Source organism: Sinocyclocheilus rhinocerous, unplaced genomic scaffold (genome assembly GCF_001515625.1).
Source record: "Sinocyclocheilus rhinocerous isolate Xijiao unplaced genomic scaffold, SAMN03320098_v1.1 scaffold889, whole genome shotgun sequence".
Classification (NCBI taxonomy): Eukaryota; Metazoa; Chordata; class Actinopteri; order Cypriniformes; family Cyprinidae; genus Sinocyclocheilus; species Sinocyclocheilus rhinocerous.
In genome coordinates this window covers 1,333,565-1,353,347 of record NW_015638024.1, presented here as the reverse complement: position 1 = coordinate 1,353,347, position 19,783 = coordinate 1,333,565, and the positions used below count along the sequence as shown (strand labels likewise).

The 19,783-nt window shown below is 35.7% G+C and overlaps 1 protein-coding gene across 2 annotated transcripts in view; it reads left to right on the top strand.

Annotated features, from left to right (window-relative positions):
- The window catches only part of LOC107749433 (histone deacetylase 11-like), a 26,833-nt gene extending 7,366 nt beyond the window's left edge, over positions 1–19,467 (top strand). For both annotated transcript variants that reach the window (XM_016564587.1, XM_016564588.1), the window contains 6 exons: positions 3,619–3,661; positions 4,562–4,638; positions 6,126–6,188; positions 14,231–14,327; positions 17,126–17,304; positions 18,170–19,467. In XM_016564587.1, the coding sequence (XP_016420073.1) occupies positions 3,619–3,661; positions 4,562–4,638; positions 6,126–6,188; positions 14,231–14,327; positions 17,126–17,304; positions 18,170–18,409 (699 nt within the window). In that variant the 3' untranslated portion in view covers positions 18,410–19,467. The remainder of the gene's footprint in view (positions 1–3,618; positions 3,662–4,561; positions 4,639–6,125; positions 6,189–14,230; positions 14,328–17,125; positions 17,305–18,169) is intronic.
- Positions 19,468–19,783: the final 316 nt, after the last annotated feature.

Genomic DNA, 19,783 nt, shown 5'->3' with positions numbered 1-19,783 from the left:
GTGCTTCGGATGTGTGCACTCAGAAAACTGTATATCAGAAGTTTAAACTCATATGGTTTAAAACGCATGATTTCAGCCGATAAACATGATAATCAGAACCAAAACATATGTTTTTAGCAGGTCCAAGCTGTAATGGCGCAGCTCTATTCTGGAAGAAGGGGGCAGCAGCTCATTTGCATTTAAAGAGACAGGCACGAAAAACAGCGTGTTTCTGCTTCCTCTCAAAATAGGCATTTTCAAAATGATATAATAAATGATCTGTGGGGTATTTTGAGCTGACACTTCACAGACACATTCTGGGGACACCTAAAACTTATATTACATATTGTAAAAAGGGGCATAATATGTCTCCTTTAATAGAAATGGTGTACACATTGCTTTAGGATGTTTTTTCAGTAGGTTTTGTACAACACCAGGTGTTATACTGCTTGGAGAATGTAATACAGTGAGTCATCATCTTGCTCAGGCTCCAGCTCCATGGAGTATTGTTCAAAGTTTTGCTAGGAATAGGAACATTTGGTGACAGAAGGTTGTTTGTGAGGGCCTAGTTTGGGCCTCTCATTGGCATAAGTTGAAATAACCTGGGGAGGAACAGCCGGTAGGGAAGGCTCTGAACATCTGTGATAGAGACGCTCGGAGGAGTTTCTCACAGGTAACTCTACCACATTAACACTAACAGCCTCTTTTGAAGCTATCATAGAAAGAGACACATTACTTGCTGCTTTTCTGCTTGGGAGTTAAACAGAGGAACAAAAAAATAAAGGCTGAGAGTACTACTTTAATACAAGTGGAAATGCATTTTAATGGTAATGGTAATCTTCTACCAGCAGTACCATCTTGAAGACGTCCTTCCCTCTTTTCTATCCTCCCTGTTATTCCAGTGATGTAAAACACTGTAGTAAACTACTTTGCAATATGCCAGGTGTTCTCCACAGTGCATCTGCGCTCTGACAGACTGCACTGCGCGGCAGACGAACTCGCGATGAGTGTGCTCCACATGTCCCTCTCAGCCCGAGAACATAATTATACCTCCCATTGAGCCCTTCTCACGGCCTGCTAATTGACTGCCATTTCAGTCAGCAGTCGACAGGCTGGATGGTGCTGTAGTTCTGGTTCGGGGAACATGGGAGTTTGTGCGGGCTGTCCCCATCTTAGGTAGTGCTCAAGGAAGTTCAAGGTTAGACAACATCCACTGTGTAATTGTGGGCATTGGGAGAAATAATGGGCAGACTCGTATCATTAATCTCTGTTCTGTTGTTGTGGATTTGTTTATTATCAGAGTCTTAATGTGATGATTATGAATGAGATCAGATGTGCACACTTGTCTTTGCTTTAATAGCACTACTTCAGTTACAAATAGTGCAGTCGAGCTTAAATTTAGAGATGCATAATGTGGCGGTGGATGTTTGTATAAATGATGCTTTTCACACAGAGCGGTCATGATGTCATTTAGGTAGTTTGACTAGAAATAGCATTGATATGAGCTGTTTTGATTTTGAAGAGGATACATTTGTTTCGCCACATATCAAGGTTTAAAAATAAGCATGGCCCAGAGCCAGTATGAATGAGCAAATTCTAATGATGTCTTCTTGAGTCATCATTGTCCCAATGTTTAGTAGATGAGAATACAAATTTGTGTTCATTATATACTTTTACACTGCTTAGGGATCTAGGGAGTGAAATGAAACGCATGTGGAGATTTGTCAAAGTGTGCAAGTGACTTGTGAAAGTCTTTGCATCAGGTGGAAAGTGTTGGTGTAAATAAATCAATAATGTTTTGCACTATTTCATCATATTCCAGTAAAAGTCTGAGCAACTGGGATACATTATAGCTGGCATGAAGTATTTCTTAAAAGAAAATAATATAAAAAGCTTTGCCATTACAGGAATGAATGACATTTTAAAATATATTCAATATACTGTGAAATAATATTTCACAGTATTGCTGTATTTACTGTATTTTTGATATATATCAGCTGAATTAAATGTGAACTACTGGCCCAAAAAGAGGCTTGTATAGACTGTATAGACATGTTGCCTTTTCTGTTTCATTGAGAGCACTGGATGATTTGAATAAAATATTAATCATGAGTAAATTTATATGCACTCTGGTCCTTGAATTGATTGAAATGATTGCAGACTCAAACTTTTGATGCAGTTTTACTGATGGATCCCCTATCAGTATAGAAACCCAGAGGAGAGGGAGAGCCAGATAAAGTTAAAAAGGAAAGATAGAGCTGAGTTGAGCTTAGCTGTGCCTCCTAGGAACAGCTCAGGGCTCTAGGCTCACTGATAACCTTCTCCTTATGCAAAGCCATGCACTGGCTGCAGCCAAGGGATTTAGCTCAAGAGCACTGTGTGTGTGTGTGTGTGTGTTCGTACATGTGTGGAGCTCTCCTCTCAGTTTGGCACTCTACTTCACGAATGACTGAAAGTAGCTTTAAATGCACTCACAGGAGAGTGTCATGAGTGTACTGGATTGTATATCAATTCAAGTGCAGTTAAACTGGTCTAAAATTATTATCATTAGTTGGTATCCCAGTGTGTGTGTGTATGTGTATATATATATATATATATATATGAACGCATAAAAGATACAGTAAGCAACACAAGTCAGAAGGAATATTGAATAATATCTACTTTTTTTTTTTAGAACAATCATCAAAGAAATCAAATTTAAAAAATATCAAATATCATGGTTTTCACAAAAATATGAAGCAGCCCCAGCTGTTTTCAACATTAATAATAATAAGAAATGCTTCTTGAGCATCAAATAAGCATATTAGAATGATTTCTGAAGGATCATGGGACACTGAAGACTGAAAGCTATTTATGAAAATGTCTCTCAACATAAACTATTCGAGGCTATACCACTCTCAGTGGCACTGCAGTGCAAAGTACTCAGAGCTTCCAACGACTCATGGAGGCAACTAGATGACAAAAAGAAATTATAAAAGAAAACTCGATCTGGTCTCATTTTGAAAGACGAGTGAAAATCTGATTATTATTTAAACAAAGCAGCATCAGGTTTTCTTTTTATTGCAAAGCTCATTGGAATGCGTCACTCTTGGACGATGGTCTTATCTGTGATAGACAAATGTATAACCCTTGCTGTGATAGAAATGCTAGTTTTAAGACATTTGCTGTTATTCCACTGCCATTAAATGTGTTTGATAGATTGGATTTTCCCTATGTTCATGGGAGATAATAACAGAAATGCAAAACTAAGATAGAAGACAGATAAGTGAATTAAGGAAAGAATATATGAGGAAACCATTAACAACTAAAATAAATGACTAAACTGAGTGTGTTTAAATATAAGAAATGCACAGGCTCTATAAAAAGCTGCACAAACCCCTCCTAAACCATTAGTAGACGCTATATGCACAGAACTTCTGTGTAAAGTTGAAAGGATTTGTAATTGGAGATGAAAGAAGTTCAGATAATGTTGTATCCTCCCTCAGCTTTAGCGCTAAGTTACTCTGCTTTTGATTTATCCGGCATGTGAACAGATTTCTGTTTTTCTGTTAATTTATTGATGACTCAAAAGGGGAAAAATGCCAGCTGGAAAATGAGCCCATGAAAGCAAAGTGTTCTCTCTCTTTTTTATTTACCTAGGCTGGAAAGCTGGCAATGGATCGAGGATGGGCAATAAATGTGGGTGAGTTCTCTTTGTAATGTTCCCAATCATCAGTCGAAAAACAATTGCCGAGAGAAGAAGTGCATCTTACTGTGGCTTATGGATTTGCTGTGCTCCCTGTATATTTGATTCTATCTAAGACAAACTATTGATCATTTAAAGTAGTGATTCTAAAACATCCTAATATTACTTAGTCACAACAAATTCCCTCTAATTTAGTCGCCACTGAACTTATTAGCATTGAGAGACAATGCCCTATTTTTACGGTGGCCGAGAGAGCTCAATGCGCTGCAAATGAATAAACACATGCAAATAGAAAAAACACCAGCAAATTAAGAAAACATATTCATCAGTTTGACAATACACGTGCTGCAAATACTGCAAAATTCCCCAAAGATGGCTACATATCAATGCATTCACTATTCTATTCTCATCCTCATTTCTGAAGAAAGTAGGAGAAAAAGCGAAGCTTCTGCTAGCTCAGCCATTTCCTTCTTGCCGCTGAGAAACAGAGTGGCTCTTTGCCTCTTCATTGCTAAACATTAAAAGACAATGGACGACTGTTCATTCAAATGCACGCGTTGTTCCTCGGAGGGTGTTGCACAGTAATTGAAAGGTGTGAATCAGCAAGCGGGGTCGTGTGAATAAGCAATAAATGCTAATCAGCAACCAACCCCCTCCCATAGAGGAGTTTCCGGAGTGCAAAGTCATTTAATGAGGCTAAATGTGGCAGGTCATGGGAGGACAGATTGGATCTGTTGCCTGAATGTATAAATATGATCCTAATTAAAAGCTAGTCTCTCAATCACCCACATTTTGAGGGAACATTCAGATTCTTAGTGGCACTGGAAAACAGGTACCATTTTTATACAGCATTCATTGAGGCAATGTTTTAAAGGCTCCTTTCTGCTTTTCTTGCAGGAGGAGGCTTCCACCACTGCTCTAGTGACAAAGGAGGAGGTTTCTGTGCCTACGCTGACATCACACTAGCTATCAAGGTGGGATGTTTGCATCAGAACATTAGAGATTGCAAAATGGGCCCCTATTAGCAATTTATTAGTCATGTAAAACAGTTGTAAATAATATGAATGAATTATTAATAATATAAAAAATTCTCAGTGGCTTGAACAGTTTATGGGCCAGATTTACTAACAGCTTGCGCCAGCGCAAACCATCTTTTGGCGGTAAAATAGTACTGTCAGGATTTACTAATTAACACGCAGTGAAGAATTAGCGCTGGAAAGGCGTGGACAGTTATATTTGTGCCTGACCTTTCAGATGCAAAATTTATGGGTGGAGAGTATTAAAATGAATCATGCAACGCGATTGAGGTTTCTGTGCCTACGCTGACATCACACTAGCTATCAAGGTGGGATGTTTGCATCAGAACATTAGAGATTGCAAAATGGGCCCCTATTAGCAATTTATTAGTCATGTAAAACAGTTGTAAATAATATGAATGAATTATTAATAATATAAAAAATTCTCAGTGGCTTGAACAGTTTATGGGCCAGATTTACTAACAGCTTGCGCCAGCGCAAACCATCTTTTGGCGGTAAAATAGTACTGTCAGGATTTACTAATTAACACGCAATGAAGAATTAGCGCTGGAAAGGCGTGGACAGTTATATTTGTGCCTGACCTTTCAGATGCAAAATTTATGGGAGGAGAGTATTAAAATGAATCATGCAACGCGATTTACTAACGTCTGAGTGAATAGTTTTTTACTCAGCTCTTTTTATTCCAAATTATTCAGTCACTTAAGAATATTTTTTTATTAATAAATATTAAAAAACAATATCATATATTTAAAATAAGTGAATAAAGAAAAATGAATAATAAAAAAAACTTTGGAAAATAGTTTTTAAATGCATATACAGTAGTCAGTGTTTTTTTTTTTAAGTACATAAGGAGCTAAATCAGTTGATGACGAACATCCAAATAAATCAAATATAGTATTGTTTTACTACTGTAACTTTATGACTCTTATTTAAACATGCTGTTGTTATTGGCTAACATTTTTACTTTGGAAATGAGCATTTTTGGGTTGTGGATTTGCTTAGATCATATTCAGTATAGTTGCTGTTTGCTCATGTTAAAAAGTAATGTAATTTTACTCTATTTAAGAAATAAACAGACTAAAGATAAGAGGATTACTTGAAAGATAAGAGGATTACTTGCATAAACATATCATTAAACCTTTTTACTGTGGAAATTCATGTAGCATTTCTCTCTCTCAAACAAACCAGCATCTGAATTTATCCTTTCATTATTAAAAAAAATCCTGCATGGACTCGTGGGTACAGATATCATGTTCGGTATCTATGTAACACCTTTTTACTGAAACTCATCCATTGATTTCTTTTTTTCCACATTCATTCCACACTCAGATTGTTGCTATGTCATGAGATCCACAAACCTCTTTGCAATTTGTTCCTCTGTCAGGCACAACCTAAATGCTTCCCTTGTGTGTTTCCCTCTGCAGTTTCTCTTTGAGAGGGTGGAGGGAGTTGCCAGGGCCACCATCATCGATCTAGATGCCCATCAGGTGAGCAGTCCTTTTCCAACTTCACTCTGTCAGTCAATGGAATTGACGCTGTAGACGAGATAATCAAAGGCAAAATCAATAACTCCGCACTCTGATTACTTATATGCAACAGCTTGGACTCTTCTGCAGCTGAAACATGCTTTCTTCTGTTGTCATGGCTCTGTTAGTATTGGCTGTTAAGTGTGTCATTAAGATGATTGCCATGGCAATCACTACCCAATAATGGCAATGCTACTCTTTTGGACTGTCAAGTGTGTTATAATATTGTACATGATCGTATAGTGTGTAATGAGGTAATGGCTTTTTCTGTAGTTCTTTTACCAACTTATAAGAGCATTAAACGGTCATGTCATGCATTTTTGACACTTTTTTTCCCCCTGTGGTCCACTTAAGAGTTTCTTTTCCCAAGGTTTTGACCCTTAGAATTAAACTTTTTTTTTTTTATTAATATTTTGTATTTCAAAGAAATGTGGTTCTTTTGAACTTTCTATTCATCAAAGAATCCTAAAAAATGCATCTCGGTCTGATTTCTTTAGCAACAAATCAGCATATTAGAATGATTTCTGAAGGATCATGTGACAATGAAGACTAGAGTAATGGCTGCTGAAAATTCAGCTTTGCATCACATGAATAAATTCAATTTTTAAATTGATTAAAATATACTTGAAATTGTAAACCATTATTACAGATTCAAATAACAGTTTTCTATTGTAATACATTTTAAAATGTAGTTTATTAATGTAATTGTAAAGCTGAATTTTCATTTTAATCATTCTAATATGCTGCTTTGGTGCTTAAGAAACATTTCTTACTATTATCAATGTTAAAAACAGTTGTACTGCTTACCATTTTTGTGGAAACCCGAGATTTTCAAAATTATCCAATGAATAGAAAATTCAAAAGAACTGTAATTTTTAAAAAATAAAAATCTCTTGTAACATTAAAAGTTATATGTATTTACTGTCACTTTTGATCAGTTTAATGAATTCTTGCTGAATAAAAGTATCAATTTCTTTCACTTTCTATTCATCAAAGAATCCTAAAAAATGCATCTCGGTCTGATTTCTTTAGCAACAAATCAGCATATTAGAATGATTTCTGAAGGATCATGTGACAATGAAGACTAGAGTAATGGCTGCTGAAAATTCAGCTTTGCATCACATGAATAAATTCAATTTTTAAATTGATTAAAATATACTTGAAATTGTAATAATATTTCACAATATTATAGTTTTACTGTATTTTCGATCAAATAATTGCAGCCCTGATGAGCATAAGAGGCTTCTTTCAAAAACATGCAAAGGGGAAGATTTTCGGTAATAATAGAGGGAAAAAAGTTGTGACAGTTCTGACACTTGCCGTATGTATACATAGTAATGTATACCAATCTCTCTTATTTCAGAAGAAAAATTAAATTTTGTATTATATGATCTCTTTAGAGATTAGATATGAATATTGTAAGAAGCCACCGTGTTGCTCTTAGCAGCAGTAGAATATGTCATATCCGATGCAGTGCTGAGATGGTAAATTATCCTGCTGTTTAATAAAATATGATTCTTCTTTAATCATTCTCACTAAATTACGGGTTTTATGGTCCTTAACTGGGAGTGTAGACTTCACATGGTTATCAGCCATATGCCAGTCACTGATTTATCCTTATCATGATATTTGCTTGGTCACAAGTGTATTTATAGGCTGATATACAAATTAATTAACACCAAAGCAGCTAAGCACTTGTTGAGACTGCATGCTCATTGTGATCTAGCTTCTCTCTGTGGACATTGGGGACAGTGAAGGTGAGCAGAAAATATTTAGTTTAACGTCATGCTCACCTGAGCGAGAGAGAGAGCTGGATGAAGCGAAAGAGACAAGGAAGTGCTTGATGAGATAACAGAATGAAAAAGAGAGCTGTCTCACAACCAAGGACTCTGATGGAAACCCGAGATTTTCAAAATTATCCAATGAATAGAAAATTCAAAAGAACTGTAATTTAAAAAAAATAAAAATCTCTTGTAACATTAAAAGTTATATGTATTTACTGTCACTTTTGATCAGTTTAATGAATTCTTGCTGAATAAAAGTATCAATTTCTTTCAAAAATAAATAAATAAATAAACTTACTGACCCCCAACTTTTTAACGATAATCATTATTAGTACACGACTTCTGAAAGAGTATTGAATGTCTGGATCAAAACACGGTGAGGAAGAAGCAGAAACCAGCGATCGCGTATGTAAGCAGATGCATATGTAAAATAACGCGAACATCAAACATTAATCATTATATAAATCAAAACTGCCTAAGATTACTGAATGAAATGACAATCCAGGTAGTGGTATAGGACCATGCAAGCTTTGGATGTGTTGATAGAAGCGATCTATTCGATCTATGTTTTGATCATCATTCTGAGGCGTAGTCTTTTACAAAAACCTGATTTTCTCAGCCGTCATGCTCACCTGAGCGAGAGAGAGAGCTGGATGAAGCGAAAGAGACAAGGAAGTGCTTGATGAGATAACAGAATGAAAAAGAGAGCTGTCTCACAACCAAGGACTCTGAGGTAAAGAGTTGAATTAAGCAGCAGGGCTCTAAATGGGCAATCAGCTACAAAGAGTTTCAGATGACAGCTGTCACACTCATTTCTGACATCCATAATTCTTTATGTTGTCAGGTTTTCAGTGATGGTGTTACAGTATATAGTTTTTCAAGATAATTTGAACGAAAAGAAGGCAAAATATATGTAATCTATAGTGAAAGTATACTAAGAGAGTCTGTTGAAAAGAATGAAATGAAATGAAAATTCAAATTTTCATACATTTTCTTATATGTTACGATTCTTATTGTGAGCCATGCATGTTTAAATTTTTTTTAACCTCGTAATAACCTGATCTTCTGGTGAAATAACAGACTTCTCTTTGGTGACGTATGCTGGACATCTGTATATAAGTATATATATATATATATATAATTATTATTTATTTATTTATTTATTTTTTGACATATTGCATGTTCAGTTACTCATATACAACAAAATATTTTGGGTGCCTTTAAACTTTTGTGAAAATTCCCAAAAATGCTGGCGGTGGCTGGCAACTTTTTTAGTTTTGTTTACTGATTTATTATAAAGCACATTTAAAAACAACAGATGGTGAAGCCAAAGTACTGTACAGGAAATATACAACAGAATTAAAACAAAATAAAAGACTAGAAAAAACAACCAAATGGACTGATATATGATCAAACTCGGCAGATAAGTAGCAAAAAAACATTGCAGAAAAAATATTGTGAGGAACACTAAAACAGCTATAGCTGACCTGCCTTGCACCGTAAAAGAGCTGTAAAAAAACAAAAACAAAAAAAGGCAAGCACAGAAACGACACACTTTCTATCCAGTCTGCATGGCCATGTTAGAGAACGCGCAAGCCTGAACACCACAAGAACCACCCAGAAAAATCCTTGGGTAGGAAAAGAGCAGACGGGAAAAGAATGCCCCAGACCTTTAAAACCCAAAATGTAGTAGCAAGTAACAGACCAGAGAGAAAGTGGAGAATTACCCATGGGTCTATACGCAACAAACTGGGGGTATGGGGGGATCGAAGGCTTGCAATAGGCCAATGAGGGAAAGGGAAGAAGATTACGAAAAATAAATGTCCAAGAAGTCCATAAACAAGTAGAAAATAGTACATGAGAGCAGCAGCAGACAGACATGTCAGCGTACACTCAAACCAGAAACGATTTTAAAAAATGAAAAGAGTTATATCGGCCAGCCATATCAGTCAACCACTAGTATTAACATCATATCCTTCCTTTAATTAGTGTAAATCAACATGTTTCCATCAAATTTGCAGTTTATTGCACTCTCCTTCCTATGAATCACCTCCTCTGCTAATTAGCCCAGCCTATTAATTAAGTTTTCATGGACCCAGGAGCTGTTGTTCCTGATAATTTTGGTGCAACAGTAGCACATAAAACTGCCATAAGCATTTTTAAGTGTGGCTTGATTGTAATTATAGTCTTTTGCTCATCGACTAAGCCAACAAGATCAGATCAATACCATTGCCGGGTGAATAATTCATGGAGGGCCACAAGCAGAACAAAGGTAAGAATCTTCATGTTGGCATATAAATGTGCCTCCAATTAAAGGCTTAAAACTATGACATGTAATGGCAGACGCTGGTCTCTGTAGGCGACGACTAGTGCATATATGAAGTGTTTGCTAATAACCAGGATTATCTGCACAATGAGAGGACATATTAGTAATCAAAGTACTAAAATTAGTTGTTAGCACCCCTCTTTACATACCCAACAATGACTAAAGACTGGCTGATACAGTAGTCATAATGGACCTATAGGGACACCTAGCGTTGTGGATTTTTTTTACGCAAGGTCATAAGTTTTAGCTAGTAATGTTAGAAATGCAAATTTGCAGTCAGCTATGATAAATTTTCACCACTATCGAATGTTTCCAATAACAGTAGGATTACAGAGATCAGATGAGTGTTCAGCTATTCATATTTTCAAAAGTATTCATATTCTTTGTCTAAAACTTTTTAATGAGGAAAAATATTCCTTTTGACATTTGTATTGATGGGTCAGTGAAGTGACAGGACATTAAGAATCAAGAAATGGTCTGAACTGAATTCATACTTGCTGTAATAAATTATGTTATTCATTTATTATATTTATTAATATTTTGAATTGGCTTGTATTGTTAGATTATTATTGTTTTAATTTTAGGTTAAGCTTTAGAATAAGTTGTCATTTTTATTTATTTTTTATTTTATTGTATTTTTTTAAATAAAGGTCAATATTTCAATATTTGAAAGTGTCATATATATACAGTGGAGATCAAAATTAGAGAACAATCTATAAATAATTAATTTTTTTCTGAAATATTGTTAATCTTCATCGCTCAAAAATTGAAGGAATCTTAGCTGTGGGTATACCACTGTTTTACTAACATTTTTGACAAAATATCCAAGGCATTTCAACAAACACCTTTATTTTTTGGAAAACACAGTGATCAAAATTAGAGAACAGTAACTACTGTAGCACGAAAGAAGTTTACAACTAAAATTTTGGAGGGTTACAGCTGTCAGAAATTAGTAGGAATTGTAGAGGCCCCTGCTTTGAAGCCACAGGACATCACTAGTTTCTCACACTGCGCTGGTGTGATCTTGGTCCACTCTTCTTCAACTCTCTTCCATAGTTCGGTGACTGTAGTGGGTTATTTTTAGCCATTGTTGCCAAGTATTTTCCAGAGATTTTCAGTTGGGTTTAGATTAGGACTCTGGGCTGGCCATTTCATTATTTCAGTGTTCTTAGCTTCAAGGAAATGCTTTACCCATTTTGCAGTGTGACGGGGGCATTGTCTTGCATGAAAATTGCAGGCTGGTTGGGAGATTGCAGGGAAGGAACTGCATGTTGCTGAAGGAGGTTCAGATAAACATTTGCATTCACCCTCAATGTAGCTGTATAAGAGCCCAACTCCTGCTGCAGAAAACATCCCCCAAACCATGACACTTCCTCCTCCACCTTTCACTGACTTCTTTACGCACTTGGGCTTCAGTCTTTCCCCAGTTTGACACCGAACATAATGTTTCCCATCAGACCCAAATCAATTACATTTACATTTATTCATTTAGCAGATGCTTTTAGCCAAAGCGACTTACAATTAAGGAATTAAATTTGCTTTCATCACTAAAGTGAACTTTGGACGAGTTCTCCTCTCTCCAGCCTTTTTGCGGGACTTGAATGAATTAGTGTCATTGTAAAGCTGCAGTATTTTAGAAATCACAGATTTGGAATAACCAGCTTCTCTTGCAATGGCTGAGGGTCATCCCTTTGGCCTTCATCGGCACAACCACCTTAGAGCGTCCGCCATCTCAGTGAAAATTAGAGGAATGCTGCCATTTAAAAGGGGTTTGTCATATAATTAAAGAAATTAGCACCAGGTGCCATATTAACACCAATAACTTGTAGATATCTTTAAGTGTTTTCTAATTTTGATCAGAGTTCTTTTTCAAAAATCTCATTTAAGTTTTTTTATACAGTGCTTCAGAATATAATGAATGTATGAAGTATGCTTAAAAAAACGTAATTTAAACAAAAAAAAAACAGCATCTCCTAGCATCTTTCTGACTGTTTTTATAGTTTGATAACTTCATGTCATCATATATCCAAACAGCATACTTTATCACCTCTTTAACTGCCTGTAGCAAACTACAGAGGGTAAATCTACATGAAAACAATGAAATTGTCCATCTGACATTTCCAGCATGTTCCAGTTCCGAGGTGATTGCAGACTTGGTCTCTGATGCAGAAATTCTGTACCTTCCGTCCTCTGGTCTTATAATAGCGTTTACACATTAGATAATATTACAGTTCTATAACAGTTCACCTCTACTAGAGACCATCAGTGCTACGTAAGAGCTGCTGCATGTTCAGTAATCACTCCTGTATATATTATTAATGTAAGCTGTTAGATTTTAGAAGACCAAATGCAAAATTGCTACATGGATATCTTTTTGCCAGCAGCAAGGTTTCGCTGCTTGAGTGCACAGATGGTGCAGACAGGAGAATGTTAATGTGTCCCTAATGCGCAGTTCATAGTCTCGTAATTGGCTAACGGTCTTTGTGAGCAGAGAGACAGGGCTGTTTTGGAATAAGAGGCTGTAGTCGTACACATGAGTTGTGGGCCTTGCAGCAGTTTTAAATTAAAAGTGACAATAGCCAGACGCTGTACGTGACAGATGAGGAGGATGGAATAAAGAGTGATGGAAATGTTATGTCTTCAGAACACACAGCTCAATACTTTGCATTTCCGAGAGCTAAAAAAAAGCTAATCTTCGCATCTCTCGCTGTCAGTCATGCTCTATTTCAAAAACAAAAGCAGTTGCATTCACACTGGACACATGCAATACACTGCATTATAATAACTGTTGTTGACAAGCAGATTTGAGATTTTTGTGAGCCGACACAAAGTGGGTGAACTTTTTGTAAAACACATAAAATACAATAGTTATGAAATGCATATCTTTGACCCAGTTTTTCTGTCGTCTGTCTTCTTTTTCCATCATCTCCATAGGATACACTGCAAAAATAATAATTTCATTTTTGTTGTTTTCATCATATATAGTAAAAATATCTAAAAAAATAATTAAAACAAGATAAATTTACTTGAAGCAAAGTTAAATTAATTTTACCTGAAGAGCTTTATAATAAAAATGTGCCTTTTACTGCCTTTATTATTATTATTATTATTATTATTATTATTATTATTATTATTATTATTATTATTATTATTATTATTATTATTATTATTATTATTATTATTATTATTATTATTATTATTATTATTATTATTATTATTATTATTATTATTATTATTATTATTATTATTATTATTATTATTATTATTATTATTATTATTATTATTATTATTATTATTATTAAGGGTGTTGTGGGAATGAGCACTGGGGGTGATTTTAATAATTTTGTTTTATTTTTTTAAATGTGTTGAAGGATGATTATCATATCATTAACAAATTAATAATAAAAATATTTTGTAATTGTTTAAATTGTTCACTTTTTAAAGAAACAAATCTTGTTTTATGGTTTATTCTTTGTTTTGAGAGGTAAACAATACAAAATATGCTTTCTTTGCAGGAATTTCACCTACAAAGTTCTGCAGATTTCCACAGAATTTGAGCCCTCATCATTCACAAAGACTCATTGCTTGCATGCTGACTTATTGAATATTCAAATTTAATATAGTAATTTCAGCTCATTGTAAAACATTGGGTTGTATTAAAATCCATTATGTAGAATTCTGCAGATTTTCTCTGAAACCAGGCGTAGAATATGCATAAAGGCCTGAGTATCTCCCAGATAAGCGTTCTAGTGTTAACCACTAGACCATATCTTTATTATATATATTTAATGCACTGTAGTTAGTGAAACTAGCAGCAGCATTGTAGTTATAGGTTCTAACAGCAGGAATCCACATAATATGAACTTATATCTGCTCTTTGATATATATTGCAGGGAAACGGCCACGAGCGGGATTTCCTGGAAGACAGACGCGTTTACATAATGGATGTCTATAATCGCCACATCTATCCAGGAGATGGATATGCAAAGAGTGAGATAATGTGCATTTGAGTGTGTAAATGGGGATTTGAAGTGATCCTGATTATGTAAAGATATCCTGTCCCACAGTGATACGAAAAGCCAAAGCACTTTGGATCATGGTTATCTGACTAATTTAGCCTAGACTTGCTCTTTATTTGCATATCTATACAAATTCACACCTACACACACTCACAAATAATGACATACTGAGGTGGAGGCAGATGAAAGGAAATGAAAGAATGCATGGGAGAAGGTAAAGTACTTTTGCTCTCCTACAGGGGGCAGTGTCTTGCAACCCTCATACTACTGTGAGCTGTTGGCTCACTGTCTTGTACTGTATCGTTGTATGTGATTTTCATCATACACATTTCTATTGTTATTTTAACCCTCTTCTTTATACTTTCTCAGTGTTTGCATGCAAACAAAAAAGGATGTCAGTGCCGTATACAGTATATTTGTTTTTGTCTTTCTTCGTGTACCTTCTTAAACATTGTTTCTGATACAAATATTTCCTTACAAGTACATGCCAAACTTTGTGTATTCACTTATTTTTGTTGCTTACAAATTTTCCTAACCTTTGAAAGTCTTCCTTTGGCTTACAATGATACAGTATTCAAATTCTAATTGATTGTTGATGTCATTGTCATATTTGCATACGGAATTGTGATTGGTCTTCTTTTTCTGCCTGGCATGCACTGATATTTCCTTCTGGAAATGTTTTGATTGATATGTTGAATATCAAAGAAACAGCCTGCAGTGTTTTGAAGGGATGACTGACAACATGCTCCAACTGGCACCGATATGGTCACATTATAATCTTCGTCAATTAATGCATCCGTTATCTGCACTGTTCTAACTCGCTCTGTCCAACATTTGAGTAGGAGTGACAGAAAACTTGCTGTTCTGTTCAGCTTCAATGCACACCTTGCGACAACTTGTCAAACCTGAGATGATTTCATTAATGCATTTACATACCGTAACCAGCTAAACATAAGGTTTTATAAACGTATAATGGTCTGACTCAAACTTCCCCTCACTCTATTGAAGGCGCATCCTGGCTTCTCATGATAAGTTTTGCATGGCCTTATTCTCCTTAAAATTTTCATTAGTTTTTTCTAAGCCATTTTCCCTCTGTGACTTCTCAGTAGGTTCAAAAGAGAATGTTCCATAGTTTTCTGACTCTGTGTATTTGTAGTCCTCTCATCTGCCTGGAAAGGCACAAGAGACTAATTAGGTCTTAAAAGCCTCTGAGAAAGCAAGGTATTGTGGTCTATTTGCCTTTAAACCAGGCTTAAGTAAACGAAAGAACATCTTACATTAGGTTTTGCCTTTTTAAAGTAAATAGTTACTTCTTTTCAGTTACATCCACAGCAAATTTGGTGAGAAACGAAAGCCTGAAAAATCCTTACTGACTTCCCCCCAAATTTTAGAAGGATGTATTATTTTTTTGAAAATGGGTACAACTTAGACTAGTTCACCCCCAAAATGAAAAATCTGTAATTTACTCACCCTTTTACCTGCATGTTTTAAATAGTGTGGCTATTTCTGTGGAACACAAAATTAATATTTATTGCAGACTGTCCTGGCTGCTCTTTTACATACAAAGAAAGTGAATGGTGACCAATGATACCAAGCAGTTTTCATTGACTAATGACTCAAATTTTAAAAAGCTTTTATATGATTTTAGAAGCACAACATACATTTGGCCTAGTTTTAGGATGCTTTTTAAAATTTATATTGGAGCATGACAGACCCTGGTCCCCATTTACTTTCATTGTATTGAAGAGAGCAGAATGTCATACAGAAAAATAGGAAGTCATATGGGTTTTGGAACAACATGAGGGTGAGTAAATAATGACAGAATGTGTATTTTTGGGTGAACTAACCCTTTTCAATAGGTTTCTTTGTCCAGTATTTGAGTGTAACTGCTCTGAATTGCTGTTATCTATTCTGTTTACTGACACTTTACCTCCCTTTGTCTTCATCTGCAGTTAAAGGGTTAGTTCACCCAAAAATGAAAATTCTGTCATTAATTACTCAACCTTGTGTTGTTCAAAACCCGTAAGACCTTCGTTCATCGTTGGGACACAATTTAAGATATTTTTGATGAAATCTAAGGGCTCTCTGACCCTCCCATAGACAGCAAGGTAACTACCACGTTCAAGGTCCAGAAAAGTACCAAGATGATCGACAAAGTAGCCCGTGTGACATCAGTGGTTCAACTGTAAAGTTACGAAGCTATGAGAAGCTTCGTGAGCTGTCGTGAGCGCTCGTCCACAAGTGTCGCAGTAGAGACGAAAATGTGGAATAAAGTTGTTATTTTTGTTTTCTTTGCGCAAAAAAGTATTCTCGTAGGTTCGTAACTTTACAGTTGAACCACTGATGTCACATGGACTACTTTGTCGATCATCTTGGTACTTTTCCCTTCCTTGAACGTGGTAGTAACCTTGCTGTCTATGGGAGGGTCAGAGAGCCCTCAGATTTCATCAAAAATATCTTAAATTGTGTTCCGAAGATGAACGAAGGTCTTACGGGTTTCAAACAACACAAGGGTGAGTAATTAATGACAGAATTTTCATTTTTGGGTGAACTAACCCTTTAAAAAGTAATAAAAATCTTACTGATCCCAAACTTTTGAAAGGCAGTCAGTGTATATATATCCTAAAAAAAAAGTGGGTCGCGGCTTGATGACCATGGGAAAATATGGGTACCATGGCCAAACCAGTTGAGAACCACTGACATAAATAATACTTAAATCAACAGTTTAAGGTGATGAAAGCCTAATTTGGTCTTCATTTCTGACTTCAGGGGCGATTAAACGAAAAGTGGAGCTGGACTGGGGCACAGAAGACATGGAGTATCTACAAAAGGTGGAGCTCCATTCAGAAGGGGCGCTGAATGAAGTACGGCCCGACATCATCATATATAATGCAGGCACGGACGTTCTTGATGGAGACCCTCTCGGAGGTCTGGCTATATCCCCACAGGTACAGCTGTCACTCATTCTTCCTTTCAGTCCACCATATCAGATCCGAAACGCACTGCTTCAACTCGGCAGGGTTGTCTAGCCTGGTCAATAAAGTTCTGTATCAATTATTCAGGCCTGCTTTACAGGATGAATGGGCAGTAGTGTTGAGGAACATCTTCATTTTGAAGATTTGGAGGGAGATTATAAGAAGGACTTTTATTAAAATCATATATCATATAGTGTATTAATGTGACAGTGTTGGATATGCCTGCACATGAGGTTACCCTGTGCCACTGTGACCTGCTACGTCTCATAGATCAAATGCTATCAGCAAGTTTATGTAGTTTTTGTTTTGCACTTGCACATTATTGAATTTTAAAAATTGCATATTTATGTTTTTTTTTTTTTATCTGCAAAAAGCATTTTCTTAATCAAAGCAGCTTAACAATGTAATAATCTTTAAAACAATATATATTTACTTGAGAAACAATGTGCATAACAAGAGAACGTATCTTTATTTTTTTCTTACCCCATTGACTTTTTTTCTTGTTTTAAGCAAAAAAAATAATTTTTATGCTTAAAAAAACTTACCAGTGGGATGAGAAATGTGTCTGGGCAGGATTCGTCTCCATGAACTTCTCTAAACTAATTTTCAAGGTAGAAAATAGTCCAGTCAACCTTATTTTACTTAACTCTGAAGAAAGAGACCAAATGCATTAGCTTAGCTATTTGGACAAATTCATTTGCAACTTCTCACATAATAACTATGCCAGGTTATTTAAAAAAAAAAAAAAAAAAAATCAGATTTGTACTTTGCTAAACTGACTCATTACATATGAAGCCATATTAAATTCTGTGGTAAAATATTCTCACCCCTCTTTCAGGGTATTGTAAAGAGAGATGAGATCATCTTCAGGGCAGCCCAGCGACGAGGAATCCCCATCCTTATGGTGACGTCAGGGGGCTACCAGAAGAAAACTGCTCGCATTATTGCTGATTCCATCTTGAATCTGCACAGACAGCGCTTGATTGGTGAAGAGGCTGTAGAAGGTGCGGGACCCTCACATGTCCCGCTCATGATGAGCAAATCTGTGTCATCAGGGGCCACGTTCAGTGCCATTTAAACTCTCCTGATCTTGGACCTTGTCAAAGACGCTGTTCTATTACCTAATGCAAACATTTAGAATTAATATATAATGTTCTGGTCAGGGATCTAATGGTTTGGTAGTTTGGACTGAGATTGACTCAGGATAGTTTTCGTAGTTCATTGATTTGAACTATTTAACTCGTATGTTGCATTTTTTGTGATAGTTCTGGTAAGAAATTTTGAGACTGGGTAATATTTTCCATTTTTCCATCATTTCTTAAGGGTCTTTTATGCAATGCTTGTTTGCACATAAAATTTTCAAAGGAATAGCTTACCCAAAAATAAATTTTGTCATCATTTGCTCACACTCATTCCAAATCCATTCAGTTTTATTATATGGAGAAGAACATTTCTCATTTTGTGTTCCACAGAAGAAAGACAATTATACAGTTTTGGAATGACAGAATTTTCATTGTTGGGTGAACTATTCCTTTAAACCATTTTAATTGGTGCCCACAAGTTGGCATTGGAAGGGAATTGATTTTTTTCTCAATTTCAAATTCAAAAAACAAAAACGAAGGGATATTGTACATTCATACATTTCTCTAGAAGTCCCCAGTTTGAGATACACACACAAGAAAAATATACTGTATGCCAGGAGTTGATTTTATTGAGCGATTTGTGGCAGCTCTCTGCAACACTATATTAGATTTACTCAAAATTAAATTATACCATTATGAATCAATTTTGGATTCATTACAGATTCCTCATTGCGTCGACCTGCTCTGCTATCACGCCTTAAATTATTCTGTGACATTAAATGGAAGTTGCTCTTAGGACGTGCTTTTGTGACCAGTTGGTTTTAGCAGCACGCTGGAATTCTCATTTGTGTGCATCAGCAGGTGGACCACTGTCAGGCTAAGTGCTTTCTATCATATTACGCCTGGCAGGCTTTTGAAACGTCTTCAGGCTGAGGCCGGGGCTCTCTCTATTAGGAAATGAAACTTCATTGGAGAGTCTGAGAGACACTGCAGTTGGTTACCAGTGACAGTTCTAAAGCCGTGATCTTATCTGCCTCGATTTAACAAAATGGTTCCTGTCATCTAGAGAATAAATAGGAGATGATGACATGTTTTCTTTTTATGTTCAGATTTTAAATTCTAGTTTGAAATCACGATTCTCAGTATTTTTTTTATTTTGTGATTTTATTTTTAGACATCAAGTGTAGAACAATCTACTATTTTTACTCAAGGAGTTCATTACTCCACACATATTTACAGTTGAATTTGTCACTTATTGGCATTATACGCTTTGAGTTTATTTAAAGATAAGGTTCTCCCAAAAATGAAAATTCTGTCATCATTTATTCACACTCATGTTTTTCCAAATCTGTTTGACCATGAAGGACAAG